The 21,217-nt window shown below is 40.9% G+C and overlaps 1 protein-coding gene across 6 annotated transcripts in view; it reads right to left on the bottom strand.

Moving 5' to 3' along the window:
- Positions 1 to 17,286, bottom strand: part of DCAF8 (DDB1 and CUL4 associated factor 8) — a 49,808-nt gene extending 32,522 nt beyond the window's left edge. The window contains exons 1-4 of one of the 6 annotated variants that reach the window (XM_027840047.1): positions 17,258 to 17,286; positions 16,146 to 16,226; positions 9,615 to 9,679; positions 2,420 to 2,499 (exon numbers count right to left, since the gene is read on the bottom strand). In XM_027840047.1, coding sequence (XP_027695848.1) covers positions 2,420 to 2,468 — 49 coding nt within the window. In that variant the 5' untranslated portion in view covers positions 2,469 to 2,499; positions 9,615 to 9,679; positions 16,146 to 16,226; positions 17,258 to 17,286. Of the gene's footprint in view, positions 1 to 2,419; positions 2,500 to 9,614; positions 9,680 to 16,145; positions 16,227 to 17,094; positions 17,198 to 17,257 lie in introns of those variants that run through there. The other 5 variants (XM_027840046.1, XM_027840048.1, XM_027840051.1 and 2 more) reach the window with 5 other exon arrangements.
- Positions 17,287 to 21,217: the final 3,931 nt, after the last annotated feature.

Below are 21,217 nucleotides of genomic sequence, written 5' to 3'. Positions count from 1 at the left end.
CTCATTGCCTCGCCCAAAAAAAACCCAAAACAGCAATTTCTTAAAGAATGACTTCAACCCTGTGAGGCTGGTTTGAATTTCATCATGACCACTTGGACTGAGAGGTTAAGTGGAGGGCTCAAGAGAGAATAAGTGACAGAAACCACACCTGAGTTCAGACATGTCGATTCTAAATCCAACACTCCTCCTTATGCCACACAGCTGGGCCCACACCATAAGCACTCTGACCTAGATGGGTGCATAAATGCTGGCCAAGAATCTTGGGGAGTACTTGGCACATCTCCTCAGGGTCCTACTGCATGGGTATTGTTTAGCTCTACCTGGCACATCACTAATGAAGGAAGACAATAAAAAATATCCTCATACAAAGTCTTAAGCATGACAAAGCAGCTCTCTTTTGCAAGAACTGGTTTAACCATTCCTCTCGTAAGGGAAGAGAACTGCTCAATTGAAGTCTCCTGATTGCCAAAGAGGGAGTTGTACTAGCTCCTAATTAAGGAAATCACCACCATCTTCTATTTCCTACATTTCCCTATCTCCTGTTAGGATATTTTTTATCTTCTTCCACCATCCCCCTCTTTATTGGAAAGAAATCCCAACAAGTAATCTGACTTACATGGGCATAACACAGGAGCAAGCAATAAAGATGAGTGGGGGAAAGTATGCATTCTCTAATTCTGTTAGTACTTGTATTTCTTAGTTCACTATACTTCCACTGAGACTGCCATGTTGGGAATAATGAAATAACTGGGTCACATTGGTAGATCAAATTTCCAGGAAATAGATACTGCATGAGCCCATCTTATTCCAATCAGTACTTGGATAGTATGCAAAATACCAATACCTCTACAACTCCTAACCTAAGGCCCAAATGGGAAGAAAACAGAGAGAAGGAAAGACAGATGAGGACAGGAATGGGCTTAAGTTCATCCCTGAAGGCACGAAGAGAGCTTCATGTACAGGTCATAGCCTGCTTTCACTTGGTTGCAGGTCTGGCCCCCAGAATCACATAATCACAACCAAAAGTTGCCAAGAATGGCAAAATTTTTCAGAACAACCCCCCAATCTGGACCAAGAACTTGAAACTGGTGTGAGATCCCACCTTACTAATAATGTCTTAAGGGATTTGGACCAGAGGGTAGAGTAAAATCAAAAAATTACTTAGGAGGGACCAGTGTGCTCTGTAGTTAACAATTCAGTTCCTTTCAATGGTAAATATGGCTGACGGTGGAAGTGGACAAGAATATCCTAACAGGTTGACACAGAATAAAATAAATAAATTTGTTTATTATTTGGCAAATAAATGTTTGCCAAACAAAATTGCAAAACCTTTTGCACCCTGTCATTGTAATGATTAATAAAAATTCAGACACAAATCTGAATTCCATTGGAGCCCCAACATCTCCTGGTTGAGGCCCTCAGTAATCTAACAATTCAACATGAATCGACTGCCATAATGTACTACAGCTTCAAACTTCTCTGCAACCTCAAACCTCACAATACTCAAGTCTAGTCAGAAAATCTCACCTACCTTCTCTTACAGAAGTTAAATGGAAGCAGAAAAATGGCTCAAAGGATCAAGAAGTAGAACCAAAGTCAGCCACAGACACCCTTCTTTAACTTACACTTCACTCCCTTTATGCAAAGCAAAGGAACTGGAATTTGGCCAGTATACTTGAACTGTAAGGTATGAGACATGTTGGAATCTCTGTTTCCTCCATCTGAAGAAGTTTTTTCTAGACAAGTCTACTAGGCCTGACCAGACAGCTACCACAAACTTGTCAGCAAGAGTCTATTCTGATCATCTGCAGCGTATGGACCTAAGCAGTGCCACAGGCATTAGAATTTTATGGTGTTCTGTTGTCAACTTTGCCTGGTGCCCAGTGCTTTACAAACTGGTGGCACTGACCTTGAAAAAAGAAATCTTGTTTCCATTGCCTAGGTTTGTAACTTCATCTCCATTTAATCTCCCTGGGTGGTTTGTGCTCTGGGATGAAAAAGAATTCCCCAGTGTAAACATTAGCAATCCCCAACCTCCCAACAAAGATCCCCTAGTTCCCATCATTGAAGGCATATTCTAGTACTTTTTTAACTTCATCATCTAAGTTTACCTGTTCCCATATTCTCTCACAACTTTTCAGGAGTCCAGAAATAAGTCCTTTGGCCTCTCAGAGAAGTTTTTATGTTCTCAACACTTTCTGAGATACTCAGATAAGAGTTGAAGAGTAAATAGAAAGTAAAGTTCTTGTTTCCTGTATTCAAAACAACTTGAGGTCAGTTCACTTTAAGGAAAAATGATCTTCACTCTACTATTCAAGGGAAGTAAGACACCTCTAGGGTGAATTTAAATTCTTCCAATAACTGTCCACAAAGCCCCAGTGACAGTAAAGAACATTTTTCTTCTTCCTTGGCACCTTACCATTCGCAAGGTCTGTTTTGCCATCTGTGCTGCTCCCTTTACCAGACATCTTGAGTTGTATTTGTTGTAGCCAGCCTGGACTTAGGAGAAGAAAATGCAACAATTAGGAAACAATCAACCCTAGGGAGGACAGAAGAGAATCAAGGAGGTACAACAATCTTTGTCATATTCAGAAAAAAAAATTTTTTTTTTTTTGGTTTACTTAACAAGGCTTCTCAGACAAAATACACAGCCTAGGCTTTTTTGGTCTAAACCCAGAAAAGGAACAGATCTTTGGTGGGGCTAACCACCATTTCTTTGCCTTGCTCACTGAGTAACTGCTCATGTCTTTGAAATGGGGGAAAAGAAAACTGAAATAGAATCTGGAATGGTGGACAAATAGCAAATGACAGGTAGTGCCAACAGAGAGCCCTAAGTTAATGAAAAATGCTGGCTTCTGCATTTACCTCTAGACTCTAAGAATTATTTGTCATAAAAACTAGTCAAACATAACCACAAGACTTGGGAAAACTCTCATGTTCATGTATGGGAGTCAAAGTTAGATTTGGAAACTCATTTTATACATGAAGCAATTCAGGTTTTTCTAGGTAGAAGCCTCTTTATATTCTACTCAAATGGCTGGTTCCTAGCCCATTACAAACAGTAAGCTATTAGTTGATAAGTGATAGAGACTTGGGTAAGAGGAGAATCAGAGCTGGAATTAGAACCTCAGAGCTCCTGACTTCCAGATCAGAGTGTGAAAGGATAACCATAACCATTTCTCTGGGGCTCTAATTAAAGTAATGAAACAGAAAGTAAAGAAAGAAAAAGTAAGTTTTTGAATAACAATGGCCAATATTTCTACAAATCCTCTCCTCTAATCCCTTTTTCTTAGCCCATTTTGTATGACAGCAGCTATACTTTTTTATTAAAGCAACAATCCCTAATCTTGGTCTACCTAGGAGTAAAAGATAACTGGATTTTTTTTTCTTTTATATCACTGCAACTTTAGGCACCAGCCTCTTGTTCTCTGGGCCGCATTCCCACCTCCCAAAAGATCCATAAAAAGCAGAGAATACTACATGTTCAGATCAGAATTGTAAAAAAGCCCTTTCAGTGCCTTAGACAAAAGGCAGTGGAGAAAAACAAAGTGTGATTATGACCCTGGTCCCTGTCCCCAGGCACAGTGGCCTGTGATCTTTCAACAGCCCTTTCATTCCCATCACAATCATCCTAGAAGCAGTCCCATCTTTACCATCATCCCCACCCCCATTCTTCTAAGTAGCTTCCCAAAGTGTTTTCCAAGAGACAGCTGCCCAAACATTACTGATAGTTGGGGAGAGAAAAAATATGCAATGACAAGACAGATGTTGAATTTGAAAGAAGGATACCTGAAGTCTGTCTATTGAAGCAATGTCAAAAGAAATCAGATTTCTAGAGGCATAGAAGGAAAAATACCATACAGAGAGAACAGGAGAGTGTTTTCCAATGTGATCTGATTTCTTCCGCTCTCTTCCATGGCTGTACTTTTTCCAAATGTCCTTGACACTGCACGTGCTTCCCAGCCCAATAGTCCTGTTTAATGTTGTGCAGCATCCTTCCTCCATACTCAGGGTTTTACTGCTACTTTCATCAGATAAAATAGTCCAAAAAAGTAGGGAGAGAATACCCCATTTTGGAAGATGCAAAACTGAGCTATGAAACAGAAAGATGTTTGCTTAAGCTGACATGGAGAACTGAAAGTAAAACTGGCAATTAAAACTCATATTCTACAATACCTATCAGTTTCCAAATAAACTTGGGGTTGGAAGTGACCTAAAAGGTCATCTAAGTCCAACTCATACCTATGCAGAATCTCCTCTACATCTCCAACCTATTAAGTCAGAATTGTGCATAGTCTCCTGTATTTCTATATCACACCAACCCACTACAGTCTCTGAAAAGAAACAAATGAAGCCCTAAGATCAGATCCCACTTAGCACCCCTGAGAGGACTGAACTTCAGATCCTTCTTGCTCACACAAAAAAATCATGTGGATGCAATACTGGCAGATCAATTAAAAGTAAAGAATGATGATAATGGATAAATAGCCTTTATGACTGCCTGTCAAGTCCAATGGCTTCTTCTAAGTCTTTGCCCTCCTTGACCCCCCTGCAGCATTTAATACAATTTACCCCCCTCTCCTGAATACTCTTGTCTCCCAAGACATCACACTTTTCTGGTACTCTAACTCCCTTCTCTTTCTCCACTATTATTAGCTCCTCAACCTCTTCCTAATCCCTTAATGTTGGCATTCTGCAAGATTCTTAACTTTCTCTTTTCTGTACTCTGATCCTAGGAAATCTCATTAACTCCCAATATTCTAATTATCTCCTCTATACAGATGAATACTAAATGTCTAACTTGTATCTCCACCTGCCTCCAGGACATTTCAATTACTCTACAACCATTCTATAAACACCAATGATGCACCAGGCCCTTAAGACACTAGAGATACAAAGATTAAAATGAGACAGTCTCAGCGCTCAAATATACATTCTATCAGAGGAGACAAGAATAGGGACTAGATGGATGATTTCACTGATAGAGCGAGCTCCCAGCAAAGTTCCTCTCCCAATGCAGGTTGTCCAATTTATAGTCTTAAGAGTTGCCTAGGGGGGCAGCTAGGTGGCGCAGTGGATAGAGCACCGAACCTGAAGTCAGGAGGACCCAAGTTCAAATCTGTCCTCAGACCAAACATTTGACACTTACTGTGTGATCCTAGGCAAGTCACTTAACCCCAATTGCCTTAAAAAAAAAAGAGTTGCCTAGAACAATGAGAGGTTCAGTGACTTATTCAGAATCACACAGCTAGAATGGGTCAGAGGTAGAATTTGAACCAGGTCCTCAACCTGGCACTGAGGCCAGCCTCCTCTCTATCTACTATACTGCCTGACATCTATAAATATATACAGAACATACACAAAATAAATATAAGACAGTTTGAGGAAGGAGGGCACTAGCTGCTGGAGGAAATCAGGAAAAGCATTATGCAGGAAATGGCTCCTGACTGAGTCTTAAAAGAAATAAAGGATTCTAAGAAGTGAGAGTACATTTCAGGCACAGAAGAAAACGAGTGCAAAGGCACAGAGATAGGAGATAGAATGTCATGGGTAAGTAAGAGCAAGAAGGCCCATTTAGCTGGACTGTAGCATGTAAGAAGTGGTATAATATAGAAGGCTAGAAAGATAAGTTGGTGCCAGGTTATGAAGGGGTATAAATGACCAAACAGAAGAAGTTATATTTTTTCTAGAGGCAATAGAAAGTTACTGGAGTTTAATTAGCTAGAAAATGACATAAGAAGACCTGAACTGAAGGAAAATCACTTTGGTGGCTATGTAAAGAATAGCCTGGAGTAAGAAAAGACAAGTGGCAGTCTAAAAGTTCTGCTGGTACCTCAACCCAACCCACAGTTGTCTTTAAAGTATAATAAGGGCTGTCATGTGGAAAGATTAGACTTGTTCTGCCTAGCTCCAAAGGACAGAATCAGAATCAACATGTAATAGCTAAAATAAGGCAAGTTTAGGTTCTGTATAATGAAAAACTTCCTAACTCTTGTACTTTGCCAAAGTAGAGTGGCCTGCTCTAGTAGTAGTATCCCCTCACTGGAGGTCTTTATGCAAAGGCATGAATGAGTTGAATCAGAAGAAGGGATTCTTCCTAAGGTAAAGATTGGACTAGAAAGCAACTAATGTTCCTTCTAACTCTGAATTTCTGTGATTCAGTTGTTTTCCCAATTCTCATTACTATTCCTCTAGGGTCATACTGGCTTGGATGGCAAGGGAGTGTCAAAAGTCCAATTTCATACTCAATGATAAATATTGTTTATGTGGTTATAAAGCTAGACTTGTTTTAAGTAAGTCAGTTCAGGTCCTTTGTAGGAAGAGATCCTTGATAAAAAATATTGATAGAATTAACTGCTGAAGGCAAAGTTGGGGAAAAGGAGGAGAGCAAGAGAGAATCCAGTGAACGATTTAACATTTGCTAACTAGATAGTTGGATAATTTGAAGACTTACTGTCTGGGAACATCTAAAGGTCAAGACCACCCAATAATGGGAAGAATTGATTATGTAGTCTCCAGCAGTTGCTTTTCAGGCACTAGAGTTTGGCAGAATTAGCACTGGATTGGGCATTAAAAGCCCCAATTTCAAGTTCCACCAGGGAATGTGTAAACTTGAGCCTTTCAGCAGCACCTCAATTTCCTTTTGGGATCAAAGCCCTAGAGAAAAAAAGTAGTGCTATGGAAAGACAATAAAAATGCAAACCTTATCTTTAGAACAGGTAGTTATAACTCAGGCACAAAGAAACACAAACTTCAGGCACGAAATGATAGTATGTTTATTTACACAGTGCATTAGCATTTACAAAGCACTTTGTACCCATTATCTCCTTTGATATTTGTAGCAACAGTATGTGGCAGACCATATGTTGTATTACATCTCCATTTTATGGAAGAGTATGAAGTATTACATTCCCTTTAGAGAGATGATAAAATTGACCCAGAGAGGTTAAACGAAGGTCATATGTAGGCATGAAATTCAGGGCTTTTGATTCTAGTACTCTTTCTACCAGGCCTCAGTGCCTTTCAAAACAAAGAAACCTAAAACCAACTAACAACTAAGGCAGTAGGGTTCAGAGGGAGACTAATTGCTTGAATTGGAAGCAGGCCAATATGCTGTATTTGTGACTCTGAACTGTTACAGAACTACCATGCAACATAATCCTAGTTTCTAATTTCCAGCTAAAACTCACACTTGCCCAAATTCACTGTTCCCTCCTGAAACTTTTATCCCATTCCCAGCAATATCTAGGTTCACCTTGAACATCTTCCATATTAATACCAATTAATGCCAACCATGCTGCTTTGAGAAGAGCTCCTGAGCTCTATGCTCCAGGTAACTGGGAAGTTTAATTAGATTAACTCTACTGTGGATATGTTCTAAAAATAACCCCCACCAAATTGAAAATTAACTAGTAAACTGTTAGGGAAAAAAGAAAATCAGAGGCCATTTTAATATCTATTTTAGGATTTCCAGTGACCCTGACATCATATCTTAATAGAACAAGGTTTTCAAACATTAACCAACATATGACAAAACATTAACTAAATCCAAGCATAGGCAGAAACAGAGTACAGGGTAAGAAGATTCATGTGTGCAGAGCCATCGAGCCATTTCTTGTTCAAAAGCACAGGGACTACTTTCTTGTACTGATAGCAACAAGAGAGATCTGCACAAGAAACCATGTTAAGGTAGGATCAGGTAAAATTCAACAACTGAAAACTTAAAAACTAATAAGACCAAAGAGATTAATGGGAGTTGACCAAGGTAACCTGCATGTTACAATGATCAAAAAAGTCAGAAGCTAGGTCTCCACATCAGGAATGAGGAAGCCAGGAGAACTTCTATTTCAATAAAAGTCTCCACTCAGTCTAATCAGAAGCCCTAGTAAGACTCAATATCTCCCAGCTCTTCATTCCTTATTGTCAGTGATGATGAATGATATCCAAAATACTTACTTAAGTGAAGTAGCATAGAAAGAATGCTATGAATTTTCCATTTTTATTCTTATCTGTTCATTGTCTAATTTCTTTTGAATACTTGTTGAACTGCCAGAAGTGGTGGTACAAAGTTGTAATCCCTGCTGTCAGAGAGGCTGAGGCTGGTGAATTACTTGAACTAAGAAGTTCTGAAATGAAGAAGGACTAAGCCCAGCACCAATAAGATAAGTCCCTAGGCCTGGAGGACAAACAGGCTGCCCTCCAGGCTATTGCTTGAACAGTGCACTGGCCCAGGTTAGAAAAAGAGAGTAAGTCCAAAAGTCCAAGTCGATAAGTACTGAGATCAGGCCCATAAATGACCATTGAACTTACAGCCTGGGTGAGATAAAGAGACTCTTTCTCAAAAGTTAAAAAAAAATGTAAAAAAGCAAAAAGCACCAAATGTCTGTTGAATTAAATTGAATTTCAGATCTAGGATTCACACTAACTGGCCTGATAATCTTTCCCTTAGTTTCAACAGATACAAATATCAAGAAATTAATGTTGCATTTCATGTTATCATTAAGATAACTCTATCCCCAACCCTGATCCCCTAGCCCTGACACACACATACTTAGTAAATCAGTCCAATCTCTATGTTCTACAATATTCTCAGTATTCCCTAGTTCGGTCTTGCCCAACACTGCCCCATTCTGATTACCTGGTGGTTTAAAAAGAATCTGAATGACAGAAAACTTTGTAATTTGCTCTAAAAATCAAAGGGTGAGTGAAGAGGAGACTTCAATTATTAATAAGATAGGAATCTGAAAGCCATCCAGTGTCTGGATCCTCTTGGGAAGGTAGATATCTTATACTGTTGAAGGCTGAACAGCTGTTTGTGACTGATCTAAAACCAAAGTCCAAATTCGCTTTTTTGTCATACACCCCACATTCCATCTGGAATCAACCAGTCCTCCCTTTTCTGCAGCCCTAACTATTGCTTTGTAGTAGAACTGATTCATTTAAAATCTACTCTTCTCATCCCTTTGCTTTCTATATCATAATCAAAACCACAACTTCTAAGGAATGTTACTAAGGCTAAACAGCACAGTAAATAGTTACTATATAAGATAAAAGCTTTATATAGCAATACTGATGAGGTGACCCAAATGTTATTTAAAAATATTCTATTGAGAGAGGTGGTCCCTCAGTTCAGAATAGTAGCCTAAAGTTTCAACTCATATTGACAGTTCTAGAGAGAGAAGAAAACCTATACCTATCACCTGCTGGAGTGGAAGGGCAGAAAAAAAGAGTTCTAACTGTTAAGGAACTGGGGGAACTAAGCTTACTGTTCTACCATAAACACCACAATAGTATATCAACTATGTGACTTCAGATTCAATCCAAACGATAGGTTTTTACCACCCCCCAGTGGCCCAAGTGGATACCCACAGGTTATTTCCCCAAGAAACTATCCCAGGCATCAGGTCTGGAACAGGACTTTTTTCCTCTAACAACAAAAAAAAAAAAACAAAACAGAATTTGACTCTAAATACAAAATACATCGTTCTTTTTAAATAAGTTGGTTCACAATTCTTTGACAATCATTTTTCTTAAAAAAAAAAATTCAAACTACATTGAGACTTAAAAGAATTTCATGGTGGGTTTCCTCCACCATTCCCACACCCCACCCCTACCTTATTCTCAGGCTGTTTGGGATCCTGAATGTGTTCTTCCAGACTTCACATAAATTATTTATGTTCTAAAGAGGAAAAAAAAAAAGGCAGCTCTTTCAATTTATCTATTTTACTATATGGACCTATTTCTAGATTTCTACCTATCGGTATCATACTAGGTTGCCTACAGTAGGCTGTACTACTCTGATGCTTAGTCCTCCAAGCATTACACTCAACACTAAACATAGGCAAAGCCTAAGAAAATCCTGGTGCCAGATTCAAAACTGTCCTTAAAATCTCCAGAAAGCTTTGCTGTGATTTTCACGGAAAGTCTTATACTTTCTTGAAATTGGAGGAAAAGAAATTTTCTCCATGGGGTCCACCATATAAACATCACTCTTTCGTTGTCTTCAAGTTCTTTTTTGACTCTTGAAGATCTATAATATACCCAAGATGAAGGCCCTTAAAGCAGTGTCCCAGTAAGAACCCCTATAGGGAGTTATCTACTAATCCAAAATGAGTTAAAGAATGAAATAAGAAATGGAGTTCAGTACCAATCACACAGTCAAATCAAATTATACGTATATGTGTGTCTGTGTGTTTGTAGCTAAGTTTTTTCTCAGTACCTCAGCTAAGCCACAAGCCAGATGCCTGTTTTTTCCTTTCTCTATGTAGGACCTCCTCTCTCTGTTCAAATCACCAGCTCTTCTTTCAGAACCTTCTCCCTATGTGGTTACAGCTTTTTGTTCCTTATACTAACTACAGTGTCCCAGACGGAATGCCAGGCTGCACTGTAACCCTAGGAGCAGAGGGAGCCCCTGTGAGAAGGTCTACAAACTCTTAAAAATAATGATGCTCAGGTTCCCTCACTTCAATATAAAGGATCCTAGACCAAATAACTTCTCAGTTTTCCATTTTGTTTCTATCAAGGAACTCTAAGAAGTTAAAGAATTGATGGAAACTCCAGTTTCTATGCACAAATTGGCTGCAATAATTTTTTTCAATAATTTTCCAAATATATCTCAGGCAAAGAAACATTGCCCAGGGGTAATGAAGAGCAAAAGCCCTGCATCCACCCAAAGGTAGAACTCATAGGAAAACAACCAAGAAGAAAATGAAAGCCAAGAACATCTAGAAAAGTCACTCCTACCTTTGTCATGTTAGAGGACAAAGTCTAACGCTTGAGTAAGGGTCACAAAACACACACCTGAAAAATACAGCAGCAAACACAGCAAGCAGGAGGTTGGGAGCTAAACCAAGATAAGAAAAACTCCTATTGGCAAAGGCAGGGCCCACTGCAACTTTTCTGGCTATGTAAAGAGGAATAAGGAAATAGAGAAATGATAGGACAGAAAGGACACTGGTGATTCAGGTTGAAACAAAACCAGAGCTACCTAAACTAATGACAAGCACCTTTGTTATTCTTTGGCTCTAAAATTAAAATTAAAAAATTGTAATAGTAGGAAAAAGCAGTGTGGGTGGAGAACTAGCCTCAAAGCCAGGAAAACCTATGTTTAAGTCTTGCCTTGGACATGTATAAACCTGGGAAAGTCACTCTCTATGTCCCAAGCAATTCTCTAAGTTGACGATAAGGTGCTAACCTAAATTAGTAGGAGTTTCTTCACCAAGGAGTTCCCTATACCAATAACATCACAAGGCCAATCTCTGTTCCCATACTACTTTTCAACTCAAAATTTTAAAGAATTTGAAACATGCTATACATATAATTCTCTCATCCATAAAGACTGCCAAAACTCTATACTTGTCCATTCTCCAATTACTTTAACATTCTCCTAAGAGTCAATACTGCTTCTAAAAAGTTAGGAAGTGTTTGCTTACTCCCACTGGAAGAGAAAACTTGAATCAGTTACCAAGAGAGGACTTTTTCCGTGTGACTGTAATAGGAAAGCAAAGTATCCTAAGTCAGATCAAGATTAAGCAATCAACTAAATTACCATGCTTATGAAGGGCAGTTTTAAAATAACACTAAAGGGTCTATCTAAAAAACCCCGTTGATCTATGGGGTCTAATATAAAAAAGTCCAGTGATATGTGATTGTACATAGACAAAACCTTTCTTTTCCATGCCTGGGGCTGAGTATCTTTGTTGCCTAGGTCCTAGCTGGCTGAAGGCTGAGTAGGGATGAGGCCCTACCTTAACAAGGATAATCTGTAAAACTGCTGCAAATAAGTAAGAGTTGACTCTACCACCATAGTCAATGTGTCAAGAATATTACACCAAATAGCTTTGGAAGTGAAGTCAAACTTCTCTGTTCCTATTCCAAAAATAATATAATTCCATGGCACTTTACAGACATAACATCCTCATATCTAATATTCTTACAACCCCGTAGGCTTTATTATTCACATAGGAAGCAGATTCAAAGAAGTCAAGTGATTTGACCAAAGTAACACAATTAAGTGACAGACTTGGGAACTAGGTCTTCTGAATCTAAGTCCAGGGCTCTTTCCACTATACGAGGGTGGAAAAGCTCTTAAGATACTTTCTGAAGAACTGTCAGCATAGTGGGAAGAAAGATGTACTTGGAATCTTAAGAAATGGGTTTGAGTTCTGGCTATGACCACTTCTGTGGGCCTCAGTTTCTTCACCTGAAAAATAAGGGGATTTCATTAGGTCATTTCTAAGGTTCCTTCTACCTCTAACATTTGTGATGCTGATTCAATCTACATACGAATTTTTTTTAACTGTCATCACTGGAACTTTATACCAACTTGATCTACATTGGTATACACATTCTTATTTTTTAAGTCTCTTTAGTAGTTAATCCTCCATTAAGTCTGAAGCTTCCTCATGAAATGAAGGTGACCCATGGATTCTCAAAGGCTATGCTGCGAAGGTGTTTCATTCTGGCAGGTCCTACCAAGCTATAAAGATTTGAGTAATAAACTGTATATCTAATCCTATCTTTTACAGGAAGCCTCTCCCAACCCTACTTAATTCTAATGACTTCCTTCTTTTAATTACTTTGTTTTTCTTCTTTATAGAGCTTGTTTGTGCATATGTGTATGCTTGTGGTCTCCCCCATTAGACTGTGAGTTCCTTGAGGGCAAGGATTATCTTTTGGCTCTTTTTGTATACTTAGGGCTTAGCACAGTGCCTGACACGTGGAAGACACTTAATAAATTTTTTTTTGTCTGACTGACTAATGTTCCAAGGATCGGTGCAGTTAAAGTCAGAGAGACTCATCATTAAGTTGGCCACAGTGTAATGAATTTTTTGGCTGTAATAATTCTTAAAGACTACCTACTAAATTTATAGAGAGATTACAGTGAAGAGCATACCCACAATGACAAAATAATAAATTAACAGAAATATCAAATTGTCTTCAACAAGCCCTTGTAGAAAATGTGTCCTAAGCCCTGAGAGATTTCTATAGCCTGCTCTCATTAACACATTATTCCAGGTACAAAGTTATTAGAGTATCTTGAAAATCAGAAAAAGCCTGATCAAGAGGAAATAAGGTATAGGACAAATAAGGTATAGGACAAGAGCACTGAAGTCAGTTAGCCACGAGGGTGGAAATGGAGATGGATTCAGTAATATTTGCAAGTTAATAACTACGTGAGTCAACACAAAACACAGACTTATTCAAAGAGATGAACCTACCCATTTTAAGAGTCACATAAGAGTGGAGCCAACTGCTAACTCCTGTACTATACCACATTTCTCCAATAGTAGGGTTGAATCAAACTTTCTGGGTGATAGTTATCTGGGCATTTCTCATATACTCTAATTAGAATCACTAATTTGGATAGTAGAAACAATCTAGTGATATATATTCACATATTCACCACAGAAACAGAGGTAATAAGGCACCTCAGGAGTATGAAACTGCAAATCTTGGGTTTAGTGCAAGCCAAGTCCTGAAGAGTGGATACTTCTACAAGTTGGATTTCTAGAGCATGTTTCCTTTCAAAAAGTGCTTCTGATGTCCCAACATTCAGGACTGCTTTCTTGTTTTCACTAAATGCAGAAGAAATGCTTTCTTTTAGGTCCCAGTGTATCCAAGTGTCTATCGGGGAAAAAAAAAAACCTGTCATTTCTGTCTGATATGAGTGTCTTCACCTCTCAGCCTGGAAATTAGACCCAGGCTATTGAAAGCTATTATCCCACACAGTGGCTTGTGTGAAACAAACAGCTTTCATCCCAGGTCCTATCAACTTTCCCAGTTTTCTCCAATACCACTGTCTACTCTCCTGAGGTATGGTCAGGCAAGAAAAGAGACAGGAAAGCTTGCTTCTCCCTGTGCTATTCTCCTACTTGATAGCCCAATCTGGTTCTCTGAAGATGAAGCCATAAACTCAGAACTGGCCTCCTGTCCCCTGTTTACTTCTAAAAGAAATGACATCATTTCATGACCTAGTTCTGGGAGACGTAACCTGTTATCAGGATTGTGTTTTAAAAAAAAAAAGCTTTCTCCATTAGGGAAGAGAAGAAAATACTATTTAGGAGCACTAGAAGAAAAGAAGAGAAGGAATTACAACATAGTAAAGTTTTGATCATATGTACTAATGTAGGGAAGAAGGCCAAAACAACAAACAATTCAAATATCACTTATATTTAGCTCTGACATGCAGTCAGACACAAGCATTCACATATTCGTTATTTAATCTCAGCCTGACCCTTACAGCTTAATAGTTGGATTACAGATTTAGTATCTTACTTTTTAAAGAGTAGGAAGTACCCTTACAAGCCATCTAGTCAATACCCTCATTTTACAGATGAGGAAACTGAGGCTCTGAGAGGTTAAGTGACTTGCCCAAGGTCACAAAGGACCCTAATAGATCATATAAGGGAGGGGAGGTGCTGGGTGTTCATGAATAACTCACAAAGCAAATTCATGAGAGCTAACTAAAGAAAAAACACAATATTATTTCAGAGGAAAACTTCTACCTTTTATGGAAAGCAAAAGTATTATCTAATGGATAATTTACTTAGATCTACTGGAATGGCATATAAAGGGGCAGATTAAAAGGCTCACTGGCTATCACTGTCATGTTCAGAGGCAAGCAATCCTAGGTATTTCCCAACATGACACTCTGGGACAAGGGTTTTTAACCCAGGGTCCATGAACTTGCTTTTTGAGTATTTTCCTAAGTATATTTCAATATAATTGGTTTCTTCTGTAATCCTGAGTTTTATTTTATGCATTTAAAAACATCATTATGATAAAAGGTCCATAGGCTTTGCCAGTTTGCCAAAGGGATCCATTATACAAAAAAGGTTTAAGAACTCCCTGCTCTAGGAGATATAAAACTCATAAATCACTTTTCTTCCCCTATTACAAATACATATACACTTTGGGATCTACCAGCTGCACTGTCCAAATTCACCACCATAAAGCTCACGTAGTCTGGACAGGTCACATCACTCTCTACTTCCAGGAAAGTTAAAAGATACATACAGAAACCTCATCGACATTATTTAACATTTAAATGCAAAGTACTCTGAAGAGCACCAAAGAAACAAAGATTATAATTTTTCTATCTCTCCTTTCACCCACCACAGTCACCAAAATGGACTGTTCTGATGGATACACAGCATGATCCCTACATTCGTTAAAAACTCCCCAGACTAACCAGGAAGACCTTTTTGTTTTTAAGCAATGACTATTACCCAAAAATACTCTGGTTCTCCCAAAATGCTAAAGCTCTAAGTAATAATCCTCAAAGATCCATGGTTTTATCAGGTCTTATCATCAATGACACAGGAAGCCGATGGCTTCACAAGTTAACTGTGATGAAAAAACTCAGGAAGCCAAATTTTTGATGATAAGCTTCTCAAAATTTGATTAGCCTAGTTCTCAGGCAATAGGTCATCATCGGGCCTTTACTCAAAGCTTTTCTTGCTTGGTAGGATCTGTCAGAGTTTGAGCTCTAAAGTCCTGTAACTTTCAGAACCCAGTCACATCCATGCCAGGATAAAGAAAAGGAAGAGGGCTTTAATGAAAGGATAATAATCATAGTGGCTCAAAGTAACATAACACTTTAACAGTTTACAAAGAATTTAGGCATCAAACAGACATCCTCTTATCTCTCCCTAGTTTTGAGAGGAGCAGGTGCTGTGTTCTTCCCTTCTGACTTTAGAGGGGTAAATTCAAGACCTCAAGAAGGGAAGAGATTTAACTTGACTCAGTGGCAGAACCAGTTCAAAGGCAGACTGATTCCCAGTCTATTAACAACGTAAAATGCGGGGCAGACACCAAACAAATGAAGGAAGTCATGCACCAGCACAAGGAAGATACATTGACTTTTGGCACAAAAGGAACTGTTAGAAAGCAATACAGCAACAGTTTAGGACAGAAAACAAAGAGTCCCACAGCCAATTAAACCTGTAGAAGGAATTCTGGTTAGTCAAATATAATGACTAGAGTTGGATCAAAAAACAGGAACACCACCCTATGTTTTAGGGAAAACCTGGTAGGATGTTTATGAGCACAATGGTCAGCAACTGAGCATAAAGGCGGGGCCTGATAGAATCATTTATGTCCAGAGCCTAGGAATTTAAAAATTGATTACAACTCCTACTCACCTTCCCACTTTATGGCTGAAGTAAGGCCTGGCTGGACTCCTGAGAAAATAGCTCACTGAAGGACTGAGATTCACTGAAGGACTGAGAAAAGTTACAATTTAAATGGCAAAAATGTCATACCTAAGGAACATTGGAACATACAAACACCCCTTTTTGTAGCATATTGTTCTGGCTCACACTGAACTATTTAAGGTCAAAAGTGAAATATTTATCTTATGTGACCACTGAACATCTAAAAAGTACACAGGGGTGCAGAAAAAAACGGAACCAGGCCAGCCACAGGTCTGAAACTAGTTCCATAATGGAACATGAAATTCGCTTTAAAAAAAAAAAAAGGAAAATTAGAATCCTTTCAACAATAAACACGGAAGCCAAAGAAAGCTGCAAATAACAAAAAACCTCAGTGCAGGGAGGAAGTCACCTAGAGAATGCTGATAAATGCCAGAGCAGTTTGTTTACACGGAGACTCCAGCAACATATCATAGGAGTGAGAAATTCAAGCCACCAGATGCTTTCCGACTAACGGGGTCCAAATAGGACCGTTCTGGGGGTGAGGTGGAAGGGGGGGACCTGAGACTCGAGAAGCAGGGAAGTAATGACGCCCAGAACCCCGGGGCTGCTTCCCAGAGGCTGCCCTGACCCTTGCCCTGCTGCGAGAGGCAGCACTGGGGCCTGCACATTTCAGGGCTGTGCGAAGGGACCCAGGCGCCGGCGAGGGTCGAACCAAGTTCCCAGGAGAGGGAATTAAGGTCACCCAAATGAGGTGTCCGGCAAGGAGAGAAGGCAGCTGGCCAGGGAGGACTGAAGCGGGGGCAGGCCGAGAAAGGGGGAAATCGGGCCCCACAGGGGAAATTGGTTCAGTCTTGGGACAAGGAGGACCGGCCGCAGGGGAGAATGGGGGACAAGCCCGGGGAGAGGGGGGCAGGCTGGGCCGCAGCGGGACACGGACCGAGCAGGTCAGAGGGTGTCCGGCTGGGGCAGTTACAAGCCCGGGAGCCGGCGAGGCTCAGCGCCCTGCTCCCCGCTTCGGGGCATCCTCCTGCCAGCGGCTGCTCTGGCTGCTCCGGGCCGGGCCGCCTGGTCCGCCGCCACCGCTGCCGCCGCCATCTTACACTGGCCAGCCGCCGCCACCGACGCCGCCGACGCCGCCGCCGCCGCTGTCGCCGCCGCCGCCGCCGCCGCCACTCTCTGCGCTTGCGCCTGCGCCGCCGCGCTTTCCGGCCCCGTTTGCGACGAGGCGCCCGAGGAGACCTGGAGAGTGGGTAGGGCGCGAGATCCCGTCCCCCAACCCTTCTCTGCAGTAGCGCTGGGCGGGGTAATCTGGCGGCTAACGGAAGACCTGAGGTCAAGCGCGTGCGTGTTGGGGCTCCAGAAAGCCCCGAGGCGGTGACTGAGGCGCTCTTTCCACTGGCGGAGGACGAAACTTGTGCTGGACCGTCACCGGCTCTGACCAAAATAGTCTCCGTATCCTAGGGGCCTGGCAGATCACCTGGTGTGCGCCCAGACGGCGGTCTGCCTACTGCGAGGCACGGAGCCAGGACGTCGGAGCGGGAAGTCTTGGCCGGAACGTGCAGCCTCCGCCTCGCGAGGCACGCGGCTGCCCAGTCCCCAGCCCGCCAGCAGCGGCTTCGGCGGCCCTGCGCCCGGGGAAGACGCGTGTCCTCCGGGCTGGAGCTAATTTCCGCCGAGCACCTCCGAAGGACGAATCCAGCCTTCCTCTGAGATCGGCCATTTCCACGTTTGTCTGATTGTTTATTTGGGAGTGGGGCTTGGGGCGGGGGTGTGGGAGGGGGAGAGGAGGGTAGGAAAAGCTTAGGAGGTGGAGCGATGTGAGGCAAGACTCCCGAAAGTTTATCCTCCGAGTTGTGGCCTTAGGAAGGCCATTCCTGCGTTCAGGCCTCTGGGGTTATGGGTTGAGTCGGGGGCTGAATGCCACTGATGAGGTTGAGCCACGTGATGGGAAGGAGAATAGGAGTTGTGTCATCTCCTTGTTAGGATTCCTCGCCCGAGAGGAAGAGGAGACCCAGAATACTGAGAACCGGGGTCGAAATGGAAAACGCAGGCATCGAGTGTGTTTGGGCTACCCAAACAAAGTATACACCCCATTGGGTACTGTCAGAAATGCAAATCGAATCTAATAAAAGGATATACATAGATAAATATAAAAGGATAAGATTTGCCATCCGTAAGGCTACTGGGTTAACTATTTTAGGTGATTTGTAAACGTATGGATTTTGAGATTTAGATACATGTTATCTGGAGAAGTAAAATTAACATGTAATTAAGATAAACCGTGATGGGATTAGTTGGGCCAAGTTATTGTTATAGCTAAAATGTGATGTGCAGCACATGCATATTGCCGTAGGATATGGGGAAAAAACTTACTAACAGAGCTCTCCAGAGTGCTGCCCCAGGGAGGCAGTGCATTCCCCCTCTCTAAAGGTCATAAGATCATAGATCGAGAGCTAGAAAGGATTTCAGCCATCTGGTCCAACTCCTCCATTTTACTAATGAGGAAGCTGAAGTCTAGAGTGGTTTAAATGGCTTGCCCAAAGTTGCAGAGGTAGTAAATCTTAGACATGGGATTTGAATCCAAGTTTCTTTGACTGCAGAGTCAGTGCTCTTTTCACTGTACCGAGCTGCTTCCTCTTTAAGCAAAGGCTGGATGCTTTTTGCTCACTTACCAGAGATGCTGCAGAGTGAATTCTTGTTCAGGTACAGAGCTGGTCTAGATGCTGCCCCCCACCCAGGACCTTCCAACTATGAAATTATGTGAAAAGGAGTGTGCTATTTTGGCTTTAGCACCAACTAGGCAACAGATGCTGATTTTAATCCAAGGTACCTATTAGCTAGACATGAATATACCAGGAATAGGAATGGACAATTCATTAAGCTGATATCAAGACTATTACTTAATAGAAGTATCCTTTAAACACAGCTTGCTTTCCCTTTTCCCCAGTTCTGTGCTTCCTATCATTTCGTCTCCCAGGTGGACTTTTACCTTTTAGAAAATAGTGTACACTGTAAGTTTGTGATAATGGGGGGGGGGGGGTTGGACAGTTTTGTCTCCTTCCTGTTATAAATTAGTAAATTGTATTCTAATTTATGGGTGTCATGAGTTTGGTTAGAACAAGTTAGTTCCCAGAGCCTGATAAAATTTGGCTTCTAAACCAACAAACCTGAGGACCAGACTCTGGATCCAGGATGCAGACGTACTCTGAAGCTCAGCCTATGTAACCAGTGTCTCTCTCTGACATCTTAACTGAATCTTAACAGTGTCTTCTTAACTTAACTGGGATTCTCTCATAGAGGCTGAGCATACTTTGACAGAAAGGCTGAGGGTATTCTGACAGACTGAATTCAGACAGACCCAAAAAAAAAGTGCTTCCAGTGACAGTTCCTGAGTTCTGCAACTTTGGTATAATGATCATGTACTTAAGAATGGAGCTGAGAATATGAAACCTGGTGTCCAGCCTCTCAGCTCTACACAAGACAAAAAATTATTGATGATTTTGCATCATGTACAAAGAGGCCCATTTCCTAACTTTAGTTTTCCTCTTTGTCTTGGGCTTTTATCTTTTTTTCATAAGTTTGTTGAACCCTGGTGTCTTCACTGTCCCTTTGTCTCTTCTCATCTTATAAAGCAAGTAACTGAAAACCTGAAAAGAGAAGCCTTGACAAAATTTGGACATAGTGGAAAGGGTATAAATTTGACCCAAAAATACAACCTCCCAATCCCACAAAATTATAAACAGACTTTCAGGGAGGAAAAGGACCTCAGTTTCCATCTAGTTCAACACATACTTGAAAAAGAATTAAATCTGTAACATACCTAGTCATCCAACCAACCTTTGCTTAAAGACCTCTTCCAGTGAAAAAGAATATCTACACTCTCTCCAGCTTTCTGATGTCCTATGTTGCCTACATTTCCAGGTGTTATTGGACTAGATTGCACCAGAATCACCTTCTTGGAAGCTCTGTCTCCACACAGTCTTACATTAGCTTTCTTGGCTACCACACCACTGTAGATACTTGTGGAGCTTGAGATCCACAAAAATGCCCAGATCTTTTTCAGACAAACTACTGTCTAGCACTTTTTCATTCATCTTGTTCTTTTGAAGTTGACTCTTCATGACTTCAGAGGACTTCTATCCCTTGGCAGATGATGGTATGCTATAGGTGTGGAATGAGGAATATATTAAGACAACCAATGTGTTGATTTGTTTTGCTTGGTTGTATATGTCACAAGAGTGAGATCTATTGTGAGGACAAGAGCACCTATAAAAGTTTTGAGTTGATTTTTTTTTTTTTTCAATTCATGCATAAAACTTTACACTTAACCCTATTTGGATGCTGGACATTTCATTCCGGAAGACCTGGAGACATCTTACATTTACCATATCTAAAACTGAATTCATTATCTTTTCCCCTAAACTCTCCATTCTTCCTAACTTATTTTTGTTGATATAACCATTCTCCCAGTGTCTCAGATTTATTCTGGATTTCTCACTTATCCCACTGGTTGCCACATTGTCGTTTGTACTTTCACAACATCCCTTGCATCTAACCTCATTTCTCCACTCACAAAGCTGCCACCTTGGTTAAGACCTCTCAGTTGTTCTCCCTGCCTCATGCCCATCTTACCCAAAGCAGCCAAGTAATTTTCCCTAAGTGCAGATCTGATCTTGTGCCTCCCCTACTCAGTCAACACCAGTGGCTTCTGTTGACCCAAATAAAATGTTTTAGCTTTTAAAGTCTCTTACAAGCTGCTCCCAACCTGTCTTTTCCATCTTCAAAGGACATTATTCTGTCTCCTGGATTCCTTGTGATTCAACCAAACTGGCCCTTCCCTCCTCCCCTCCTCACTCCATCTCTGTGCCTTTGCATTGGCCATCCCTCATGGTGGAATGTGCTTTCTTTAGCTCCACCAGAGTGCCTCTCTTCCTATAAGATGTGACTCAAAACACCAAGTCATTGTTAAAAATCTTAAACTGCACAAGGTCACATACAGATGTCTGGGGCACTACATTGCTGATCTTCCAAGCTGACATTGGCTAACGTTAATAACTACT

This window comes from Vombatus ursinus, unplaced genomic scaffold, assembly GCF_900497805.2.
Source record: "Vombatus ursinus unplaced genomic scaffold, bare-nosed wombat genome assembly UNPS02014838.1, whole genome shotgun sequence".
In the NCBI taxonomy this organism is placed as follows: Eukaryota; Metazoa; Chordata; class Mammalia; order Diprotodontia; family Vombatidae; genus Vombatus; species Vombatus ursinus.
Note: the sequence above shows the minus strand (reverse complement) of the source record. Positions and strands in the feature narration are given on the sequence as shown.